The sequence below is a fragment of the Mobula hypostoma genome, chromosome 15 (assembly GCF_963921235.1).
Source record: "Mobula hypostoma chromosome 15, sMobHyp1.1, whole genome shotgun sequence".
Classification (NCBI taxonomy): domain Eukaryota; kingdom Metazoa; phylum Chordata; class Chondrichthyes; order Myliobatiformes; family Myliobatidae; genus Mobula; species Mobula hypostoma.
Genome location: NC_086111.1, coordinates 56,342,459 through 56,354,459, shown reverse-complemented (window position 1 = coordinate 56,354,459; position 12,001 = coordinate 56,342,459). Strand labels below are relative to the sequence as shown.

The 12,001-nt window shown below is 42.1% G+C and overlaps 1 protein-coding gene across 2 annotated transcripts in view; it reads left to right on the top strand.

Annotated features, from left to right (window-relative positions):
- Positions 1-1,080: 1,080 nt before the first annotated feature.
- ninj1 (ninjurin 1) overlaps positions 1,081-12,001 on the top strand; it is a 63,430-nt gene continuing 52,509 nt past the window's right edge. The window contains exon 1 of one of the 2 annotated variants that reach the window (XM_063068118.1): positions 1,081-1,394. In XM_063068118.1, coding sequence (XP_062924188.1) covers positions 1,308-1,394 — 87 coding nt within the window. In that variant the 5' untranslated portion in view covers positions 1,081-1,307. Of the gene's footprint in view, positions 1,395-6,763; positions 7,102-12,001 lie in introns of those variants that run through there. The other variant, XM_063068117.1, reaches the window with a different exon arrangement.

The window sequence follows — 12,001 nt, the reverse complement described above, 5'->3', positions numbered from 1 at the left end:
ATGTTTCCTTTGGTGGAGGAGTCTAGGACCAGAGGGCATAGCCTCAAAATAGGGTGGGGGGGGCATCGAATCAAACCATGAGAGGCCTGCGTCGGGCATTTTCATGCCTTACAAGGGGCAGATTGGAAGTCTGTGTGGGGCGCCATTCCTCGCACAGACACTAGAGCAATGTGTGGTTAAGTGCCTTGCTCAAGGACACAAACACGCTGCCACAGCTGAGGCTCGAACTTGTGACCTTCAAGTCACTAAACGAACGCCTTAACCACTTGGCCGCGTGCCCAACACAAAATAGAGGTACGTGCATTTAGAATAGAGGTAAGGAGGATTTTTTTTTAAACCAGAGGGTGGTGAATCTGTGGAATTCATTACTGGTGGCTGTGGAGGCCGGGTCACTGGGTGCACTTAAGGTGGAGGTTAAGTTCTTGATTAGTCAGAGCTTGGCAGGTTATGGAGAGAATGCAGGGGTTGAGAGGGTAATGTATCAACCTGATGAAATGACAGAAGAGACTCGATGGGCCTAATGGCCTAATTCTGCTCCTATGTATTATGGTCTTATAGAAATCGAGAAACCTATCTTGTTCCGCTTCAGAAGAGTCTATTCAGAGTGTGCTACAGCTGATATTGTACTTTACCCAAGGTTTCAGCTGCTGAGCAGCTAATGTTTAATGGTGTCTCAGTGTGACGCTGTTGGTGGCACTCCAGTAATGGGAGACTGCTGAAATGTACGATGTTTATCCAAAGTTCATGTGCTAAGACTGCTCTTTCTGTGGAGGTCAATGTCACTGCAATGTTCATCTGCTTAGACAGAGGATCATTCCAGGTAACAATCACTTACCTGTCAAATTGCTGCTTGTCTCGATGCCAGAGAGGTCACCCAGACTTTTTTGTTTTTTTTTAATATCTATATATATTCATTTGTGGGAGATGAACAAAGCCAGTGTTTATTACCCATCCCAATTAAGGCTGTTAAATAGGAAATTGTCATGTTTTTGTTAGGCAGCCGGAAATGCTGAATCATGCAAAGATGCAAAAAGAAAAGATAACCCTTATGCTTTCACCACCAGATGTGAAGAAGAAAGTTTCCCCAGTGAAGCTGCTAGCTTGTCAGGAAATGCTTTTGTATAAAACTGGATTTGCCGGAACTTTTGACCATGGAGAAAAGTAATGTAGGAAAGCTCCATATAAAGGCAACGTAGTTTGTTGTTCCCCTTTGCGCCTTGTGGTGCATCAGGCGGCAAACTTGCCATTTCTTTAGCATTGGTCCATTTTTAATGAGGCAGAGTTGCTAGCTCGATGCTCAACCCAGCATGAATGGAAAGCGTGCAAGCAGCCGGCCGGAATCGAACCTGGGACTACTCAGCTTGAGGTCCGGTGCGGATGCCACTACAGCACCGGTAGGCTAAAGTTTATAAAGATACAATTTTGAAGTATTGAACTTCTAGAGTGACTACTTGGTTTTTTAATCGGCATGCTCAGGATTACCTCTCACCTATAACTGTACATTTTTAAATGGATTTCTCTAATAATGGAAACTAGGATTGCAGTTCCATAATGAGATACGTTTGCTTCTGATAATCTAAGTGCAATGAATATATGCAGTATTTCCTGCAGTTCACAGCATCCTTGCACCTTCAAGCTTTCACTCTATTGAAATGCTTACAGTTTCCTTTTTTAAGAATAAATAACACTTATGATCCTGTAGCCAAAGGTCTATTACATAATAAAAGCTGAATATGATGGACAGTAAGCTCTAAATGTTGGCCTTGTCAGTGGCACCCACATCCTTAAACTAAAAACAAAACAGCCTGCCACCACGTGCGGAGGATCTCTGAAAACGAATAGCATCCGTTCATGTATAGCTAAGAAAACCAGTGCAAGATTAGTGAATATTATGTTTTTTTGATGATACTGTATTCAAAACATTCAAAAGTTGCTATTCACTTACAATCCATAGTTTATATCTATCCTTACATGATTTGCAGACAACTACTGTTTTGCAGATTAATGAACCTTCCTGGATGAAATATTCAGCACTTTCGTTTTATCTCAGCTAAATTATTCCAAACTCTAGGGCTATATTTTAAATAATAACCAGTATTGCATTACTGCAGGAAAAAGGCACACACAAGGGAAAATACATAATCCATAATTATTTCATTTATGCTATAATTTCATTCCATTTCTCTCTACAAAGCCAAGGATTCCATCACTGTGTCCCAACAAATGAAACAGAATTGAAAAGCTTTTAACAATTTTAAAGTTCTTAGTATGTAAAATTGTAAACTGTAGATCTACAGTAATAACCTTGAATTCAGCTTCATCAGCTAGGGAATTTAAATTTAGGTGTTTAAAAAATAATTTCAGCAATAATAACCTTGAAGATGGATATAAATACCCACCGAGCTAATCTTAAGCCCTTCAGTGAAAACATAAAAGCAAAGGCGGAGAAAATAAGACCTTGATCCCTTGGGTAGTAAAAACATATTTCAGCACGTTGAATTTTCCTCTTTTCTCCCACCATTGTTAAGGAGTGACTAAAAAGCCAAGTTTCATTGTTTGCAGAAGTGCAGTTAAATTCCTATTCTCCCTTGAAGTCGCCTAGCAAATTACGAGGCTCAATTTCATCAGAGGACTGCAAATTGCATAAAGATATCCCACCATTACCTGCTCAGGGGCAATTAGGGATGAACAATACACACTTGCTGGTCAGTGACAATCAGGTTATGAAAAGTGAAGGAAATTAAATACAGACACCATGGAATTGCTATATGATTTGCCATGTTATTTCACAAGCAATGCCAAACTAAATTCTCTCCAAGAGACCAGACGCTCATAGACATGAAGGATGTGATGTTGTGTACTTATCGTCCAAGCAAGTTTGCAGCATGATGGGAAATGTTAAGAATTCACCTTCAAGAATTGGCAATTCTTTAACAAGGTAATAGAACATGATTAAGGCCAAATAATGTGACTGGCCCTAGAAATCTTCTCCTAGAGGTATGGTGTCATTTCCTCAGATTTTAAGTATTGTTTGAGATTTAGAAAACTTTGCAAATTAAAATATAATTTATTTTTATGCTTCTTCATGATTTTATATTGAAGTAAATATTCCAATTTACAGTTTTTATATTATGGAATCATAATCCTTCAGCACACTAATTCCATGCCAACAATCAAGTAGCCGGTTAGACTAATCCTTCACAAGCCTCGTTTTACTTTCCCTGCATTCCCTGATTGTACCACTTACCTACACACAAGGAGCAATGTACAATGTCCAATTAACCTACTAACCTGCTCGTCTTTGAGGTGTGGGAAGAACCTGCACACGCCACAACTCAAAGATGAGGTAAGCTTCTTTATAAAAGCTTGCTGCTCAAAATAACGGTCTGTATTCATGCATAAACACGAGAAAGTCTGCAGATGCTGGAGATCCAAATCAACACACACAAAATGCTGGAGGAACTCAGCAGGTCAGGCAGCATCTACTGTAAGGAAATGAATAAATAGTCAACGTTTTAGACCAAGACCCTTTTTCAGTACTGGAAAGAAAGGAGGGAGCAATCACAGCTTAAGGTTGATGGTACACTGCTTTCTTGAACAGTGATAATTTGTTCATTGAAGATATACATATGGTAAATAGATCTGTGGGGGGAGTGCCAGGATTTCTAATCTAGTACAATATTTAACAGAATTCTACTTGATTTTCTATTGTGTGGCTGGGCACAATTCTTGCAAGGCATCAGATTTTGATGATATACCTGGTAGGGCATTGAAAAGCTGTGCCAACTAACTGGCGGGAGTATTCAAGGACATGCTCAATCTTTCATTGCTGAGGTCACAAGATCTAATCTGCATCAAAAGGGCAACAATCATACCAGTGTCCAAGAAGAGCAGGATGAGCTGCCTCAGTGACTATCACCAAGTTGCAATCACATCCTGTGTGATAAAGTGCTTTGAGAGGTTGGTCGTGGCCAAAATTAATTCCTGCCTAAGCAAGAGAGGAGTTGGATTTGCTGTTGTTACAATAGGTCTACAGCGGATGCAACCTTATCAGCCTTGGATCACATAGACAATAGCAAAAGCTACATCAAGCTGCTGTTTGTTGATTACAGCTCAGCGTTCAACACAATCAGTCCCTCAGTTCTAATCAACAAACTCCAAAACCTGGGCCTCTGTACCTTGCTCTGCAACTGGATCCTTGACTTCTTCACCAGATGGCTACAGTCAGTGCGGATTTGAAATAACATCTCTTCCTCGCTGACAATCCACACTGGCGCACGTCAAGGATGCACGCTTAGCCCACTGCTGTACTCGCTCGTGATGATGGTGTGACTAGGTGCAGCTCAAATGCCATTTATTTGGCAATGATACAGCTATTGCTGGCAGAATTTCAGATGGTGATGATGAGGCCTACAGGAGCGGGGTAAATCAGTTGGTTGAGTGGTTTCAAATCAACCTTGCAGTCATCATCAGTAAGACCAATAAATTGATTGTGGATTTCAGGAAGGGGAAGTTGAAGGAATATACACCAGTCGAGGGATCAGTAGTGGAAATGCTGAGCAGTTTCAAGTTCCTGGGTGTCAACGTCTCTGAACATCTGAACATCTATCCTGGGCCCAACATGTTGATGGAATTACAAAGAAGGCACAACGGCAGCTATATTTCATTAGGAGTGTGAGAAGACATGTTATATGACCAAAGGCTCTCACAAACTTCTACAGATGTACAGTGGAGAGCATTCTAACTGGTTCATCACCATCTGCTATGGAGGGAGCACTGCACAGGATTGGAAAAACGTGCAGAATGTTGTAAACTCAACTAGCTCCATCATATGCACTAGCTCCCCAGCATTTAGGGAACCATGGCTTTCGAGAAATATTAAAGCCTTGGTTAAGAAGAAGAAGGTACACAGCATTAAGGAGCAAATGAGGGACTTGAGGAGTATAAAAATGCAAGAGACCACTTAAGACGGAAGTCAGGAGGGCTCAAAGAAGACATGAGGTTGCTCTAGCAGACAAGGTGAAGGAGAATCCCAAGAGTTTCTACAGGTATATTAAGAGCCAACAGATGGCAAGGGACAAAATTGGTCCACTGGAAGATCAGAGTGGTCATCTATGCATGGAGTCAAAAGAAATGGGGGAGATCTGAAATACATATTTTGCATCTGTATTTACACAGGGGACTGACTCAGAGAAGTGAGGCAAAACAGCTATGAAGCATACACATTACAGAGGAGGAGGTATTTGCTGTCTTGAGGCAAATTAGGATGTATAGCTCCCCAGAGCCTGGCAAAGTGTACCCTCAGACCCTGTGGGAAGTATGCAGAAATTGCAGGGACCCTAGCAGAGATATGTAAAAATCCTTAGCCATGAGTGAGGCTCTGGAGGACTGGAGGATAACTAATGTTGTTCTATTGTTTAAGAAAGGCTCTAAGAATAAAGTGGTAAAGTATAGGCCGCTGAGCCTGATATTGGTGGTAGATAAGTTATTGGGAGGTATTCTAAGGGACTGGATATGCAAGTATTTGGATAGCCAGGGACAGATTAAGGATTGTCAGCATGGCTTTGCATGCTAGGTCATGGCTAACCAATCTAATAGAGCTTTTTGAGGAAGTTACCAGGAAGGTTGGTGAAGGCAAAGCGGTGGATATTGTCGACATGGACTTCAGCAAGGCATCTGGCAAGGTCCTGCATGGGAGGTTGGTCATAAAAGATCAGTCACTTGCATTCAAGATAAGGTAGTAAATTGGATTAGACGTTGGCTTCATGAGGAAAGCCAGAGAATGATAGATGGTTGCCTCTTTGACTGGAGGCCTGTGACTAGTGGGGTGTGCTACAGGAATCAGTGCTGTTGTTGTTTGTCAGTTATATCACTGACCTGGATGATAATATGGTAAAGTGGATCAGCAAATTTGTGGATGACACCAAGAATGGAGATGCAGTGGACAGCAAGGAAGACTATCAAAGCTGGATCTGGACCAGCTGGGAAAATAAGCTGAAAATGGCAGATGGAATTTAATGCATTTAAGTGTGAGGACAGGCAAGGGTAGGGCTTACATGGTGAGTGGTAGGGCACTGAGTTGTGTAATTGAACAGAGGAATCTGGGAATGCAGATCTATAATTCCTTGAAATTGCCATCACAGGTAGGATCATAAAGAAAGCTTTTGGCACAATGGCCTTCATAAATCAAAGTATTGAGTACAGGAGTTGGGATGTAATGTTGAAGTTGTATAAGAGGAGGCCTAATTTGGAGTATTGTGTGCAGTTCTGGTCACTTACAGACAGGAAAGATGTCAATAAGATTGAAAGACCGAGAGGAAATTTACAAGGGTGCTGCAGACTTTGAGGACCTGAATTACAGGGAAAGGTTGAATTGGTTAGGACTTTATTTCCAAGAGCATAGGAGAATGAGAGAAGATTTGATAGAGGTATACACAATTATGAAGGGTATAGATAGGGTAAATGCTAGCAGGCATTTTCCACAGGGGGTGGGTGAGACTAGAACTGGAGGCTATGGGTTAAGGGTGAAAGGTGAAATATTCAAAGGGAACATGATGGGGATGTCCTTCACTCAGCGTGTTTCTGTGTTGTGATGTTCTACGACTGACTCTCAAGGGCGACACAGTAAAGCATTCAGTTGCATTCATTAACCAGCAGGAGGAGTGCAGTTTACAATCAGCAAGTAATCTACTGTTCAATTATGCACATGTTTATAAAAAAGCGACGTCTTCCAATCCGTTGAACAGATCAGAACAGAGGCCATTTCCCAGTTTTGGGAAACGAGCTTTACCATTCATATGTCGCATTAAACTTAGAAATTCTGTGGCAGTGCAGACGCAGGTCTCGATATTTTGTCCCCAAGCGGATAAATTTTCAACGGGGGAGGGGGGGCGGTGACAGCAAACCGAAAGACCGGGTGCATTCGAGTCCATGAGTAGAGCGCCCCTTACAGCCGAGTTCGGCCGGCACAGTCGGGTCGGGGCACTTGAGCGGGCGAACAAGCGGTCTCAGGACACCCGGTGCAGACAGAAATCGGCGGTGGGATCTGAAAACATGGAACTGAACAGCGATCTCGTGAACGGCGACAGTTCTCATTCCGAGGTAGGAGCCGCTCTGAGTCTCGGGTTGCAGTGTAGAAGCTACTGGTGGGAGAGGAAGGGAGGGCGGGCGATCTGGCCCCTCGTAGCACTGCTCGGCCGCACCACCGTTGTCCAGTGTTGGGCATGTCTGCTGAAACAGTTAGGCCGTCTTTCCATTAAATGTTCTTCATTCTGAAGAGTCTAAACACAATTAGGAAACCTAAATAGAAATGTATGTTGGAAGGACAGCTAGAGGCAGAATTCACAGTCACTTGTGGATTGGTTAAGGAAAGCCAGAATGGGTTTCTTAAAAGGTAAATATGATTTTATTGATAATATAGAGCTATACACAGACTTTGAAAACGATCGACATAATATTGCTTATGATCAAAACTAAAACTCACATAATAAAAGAGTCAGCAGCATCAATGGAAGCTTGGCTGACTGACAGGAACAGAGCAAGTTTGCTTTTAGTATAGCGTTCCCACCGCCAACCTCCTCCTCCCCACCAGGTTCAGAATCAAATCCACTGATTTTCTAAGTGCCTATTAATAACTTTCACGTCGATGTATAGGACACCGTTTCCATTTTTTTAATGTACAAGTTTTGGAAGTATAATAAACTGAGGAAGTTAAGTCGTTGACTTCTAGGAGATATAGACAAGCGAATGAATGGGCAAGCAGGTAGCAAGTGAAGCTTAATGTACGCTATTCTCTGTGGTACGTTTTGGTAGGAAGAATGAAGACAACCATATAAACTTGAGGGTACAACTACATCTTTACAAATATTCACCGACTCAGCCATAACTGGAATACCACTTCCAGTTCACTTAGGAAGGCTTTAGAGAATTTATAAAGATGGCATTCAACAAGCTGCTGCTGGGAATAAGAGACTTTAGTCGTGAAGGTACATTTTTCCCCTCTCAGAATAGTGGAGGTTGCAAAGACGTCGGATAGCGATATTCAAAATCATAAAGGGTCTGATCAGAATAGATAGAGGGAAACGGTTGGCATTGAGGGAAATGTCAAAACCTATTGAGGGTGACAAAGTGGGGAAAGGGACTAGCTGGATTGTTTTTGGGTAGATTAGAGCAAATATAAGATTAATGGGCCTCAAAAATACACCTTATCTGCTGAGCCAACTGGCTACCCCAATCTAGTGATCAGCTGACAACTCCCAGCTCCCTATTAACTACCAATCACATGCTCCAACTGTTGACTGCCTTCCCCAGATCCTCATCAGTCAACTCTTCCTTTATCAGTTGATGCCATTTACACGGAATTTCCCAGAAACAGCCTCTGGCCCACCACAAATTGTTTGACTAATATTCTTTCACTGGTGCTGTCAGGTTTCTGGGCAAACATGTGTCCCACAAGCTCCGCTATTCTCTAAGCTTTACCAATCACTTCACATTGATCAGACTAGCTCACAGATTATACACGGTTGATCTCTGTCCTTAGTTAAAGTGCAAGATTTATTTATTTTTAAAATTACGAATGCTGTTCTTCAAAAGATTTCAATAATATGTTGGAACTAGCTCAAATGACTTTACCCAAAATCTTCTGAAAATCAGTTAGAGTAGATGAATATCTAAAAATGAATGAATGGAAAAGAAAAAGATGTGATCATAAATGAAATTGGTCTTAAGGAAGCACAAACTAGTATTATCTCAATGGAGCATGTGTAAGAATTGGAAATTTGTGGGGCTAAAATTTGTCTTATCCTTTAAGAGCAAAAGAGCATCATCTGTCAGTTGTTCTCACCTCTGAGGGTTCATGTTTCTAGTGGAAGACAATGAGCAGTGGTGAGTGCCAGCAATGGTTGATATTCGTGTATGTTTGGCTTTATTTGTCGGATGTACATTGAAACATACTGCGAAATGCGGCATTAGTGTTAAATCAAATCAGCGGCAATTGTGCTGGGCAGCCCACGAGTGTCACCACTCTTCCGGCACTTGCACAGCGTGCCCACAACTCACTAACCCTAACCATACGTCTTTGGAATATGGGAAGGAACTGGACCACGTGGCCATGGGGAGAACGTACAAACTCCTTACGGATAACGCCGGGAAGTGAACCCCGATCTTACAGCTGCCGCCATAGCGAGTTGCTGTTACTGCTCCGCCACTGTGCTGCCATCATTTAATGCTGGTAGCCAAAAATTAGTTTCTCCTTCACCCTCCCCCCAGCTGACTTTAAATTCTGATGCTACTTTTTTAAAATATGTGGGCATCAAAATTCCTAAGCATAATTCTATTCAGAATGGGTAGAAATACTGGGAATTCGCTTTCTTTGGTGGTTTGCAATGTGAAACCATTTGAACAAACTGAGTAGTGTCTTGGCTGTGTGGCTTCCCACACTGACTCATGGAGTAGCCTGGCTGTGCAGTAAGCTTATAAAGAGAAGTAGTATTTAAGAAAGGCAGGTCATGGTTTTAAAGAGGGAGGAAGAGAGAAGTAGAAAGAGGATTTCTGATCACCGGATCGATAACAGAAAAACCAATATTTAATTGTCCAGTAGGGACATTTTCCCTTAAAATTTTGTAGTAAAGAATGGCAGTAGCCGTCAAATGAAAAGAAGATGCTCTTTCTAAAATCACAAGCTGTGTAAAGGGACTTTCCACAAGAGGTAGTGAAGGAAAGCAGAGGGTGTGGTAGAAAATATAGGGCGATGGAATGGAAGTCAGAGTGCTTCTGTGCTGCCTTTTGGCTTGCTGCAACACACCAACAACTGAAGCTTTCACAAGTGAAGATACATTTATATTTGTTGATGCCATGGAGATTTTAGAGGCAAGGAAAACTGCTCGGCACCTGATTATGTGCCCCAAAAAAATTCCAATCAGTCGTAAGCTAATGATCAACTTCAGTCTAACAGAAGAGACTTACTACTTGTAGATCACATTGAAATCCAGCGAACAATGGGGCAGCACGGGGGCACAAGGCTTTACAGTACAGGCGACCCGCGTTCAATTCCCGCAGCCGCTGCCTGTCGTGTTCTCCCCGTGACCACGTGATTTTCCTCTGGGAGCTCCGGTTTCCTTCCACAGTACAAAGACGGACCGGTTGGTGAGTTAGCTTCGTCATTGTAAATTGTCCTGTGATTAGGCTAGGATTAAACTGGGGGATTGCTGGGCAGTGTGCCTCGAAAGGCTGGAAGGGCATATTTGATGCCATATCTCAATAAATAAATAGATGCTGGGACATACACTTAATACTTCCTAGAATACAAACTGGATTTTTAAAACAGATTGGAAACTACATCCAATTCAAAGAGCCAGAACACATATCCAAGGTGATGAAGCTGGTGTATAACTGCATGTGGTGCTTTAGTAACAAAAGTTCAGCCTTTTAAAATATCAAACAATGTTTCAGCAAAATAAATTCTATTGTGCTACTGACACTATATAGCTTTTTAAGGTGTGACTCATTCATCTGCCTGGCTTGCATTGTAGAACTGATGCTAATATTTCCCATAGTAATTAAATCCCTTGGTGATGTCAATGGCTAATTCCAATTTATTGTGTCGATAGTAATTTTTAATGCCATTATCTTGTCACTGCACAAGTAGAGCTTTAGTGGGATAACATGAAAAGCAGGGGGGCACTAATTAGTTACTCAGAGAATATGGTTTGCAGGAGACCTCTGTCTTGATTTTTTTTCTTCCCAATTTATTTTTGGAATCTGGGCGATGTTGACATGGCCAGCATATATTATTTAGCCCTAGACAAAATAGTGGTGAGCTGCACAATGAGGGTACAGCTTAGGTGGGTAGACAAACTGATTTACCTCAGAGTTACTACTCTGATTCTTACCCCTCGGATCCTTCTCTGTCAGGCTGCAGGATCAGTTATATGTGCTGGACCAGCTGAACGTAAGGACTTGCTGAACCAAACTTCAAAGGGAGCTGGCAATCACTATCTTAATATGTTGAAGATGGGAATCCATCCACAGTGGCATTTGGAAAGCATTTACAGATCAGGTGCCGTAATCTTTATTCATTGGACACCAAACTGACTTTCCCTCAACCCCTCAAGTTGACAGTGCAGTGTGAAACACTGTGAAATGCCACTGAGTAGAAAGGGATTGTGGGAAGTGGGGCCATGGTGAGTGAGAAGGGAACCCAGGAACCAGAGCGCCAGTGCATGGAAAGGGATCGTGGGAATTGGAGTCCTGGGAGTGGAAAGTGAATGTGGGAACCAGTTCTATGGTGAGTGGAAATGGAATATGGGAACCAGGGTCCGAGTGAGTGGGAAGGAATTGTGGGAACCAGGGCCCCCGTGCGTGAGAAATGACAGCAAGAAGCATCAGCCAGTGAGCCAGATGCAAAATTGGGATTCCTGAATCATCGGAAGGCAGGTTATTGGAGTTCTACTGTATTTAAATTTCGCCATCCAGCCCCTTTCAAAACATTCTAAATTATCTCCAGCCTTCTGAATATATTCTAATTTCTCACGATGTAAGACAGTTCATACGTTCTGACAGACAACTATGTGATCGCTGAATGTTGGCCAAGAGAACAGGGACAAAATCCCTTTTGTTGTTGAAAATAGCTTTTACATCCTCCCGGGAGTATAGATAAGACATCAGCTTTTAATATTTGTGCTCGAGTCTCTGGGATGAAATTTGATCCAGGAACCTGCCAATCCAGAGGTAAGAGAGCAGTGTTGATGGAAGATCTAAAACCAAAGCCATAGGATAAACTTGAGCCACAAATCATGAAGCTAAAAACATGAGCTGCTGCCACTTTATCACTATAATAGGTTTAAGCCTTTTTTTAGTTTTATCAGATTTGATCAGTGGGCAGTGAACCTGCAGCTGTTGGAATAGGCTTTGGTTCTGTAAGCTCTTGCCCTCTCTGTTGATTTTGTCATACAAGACCTCCCTTTTCATAATCTTCCACCTACGCAGTATTTAAGCAGTTGTC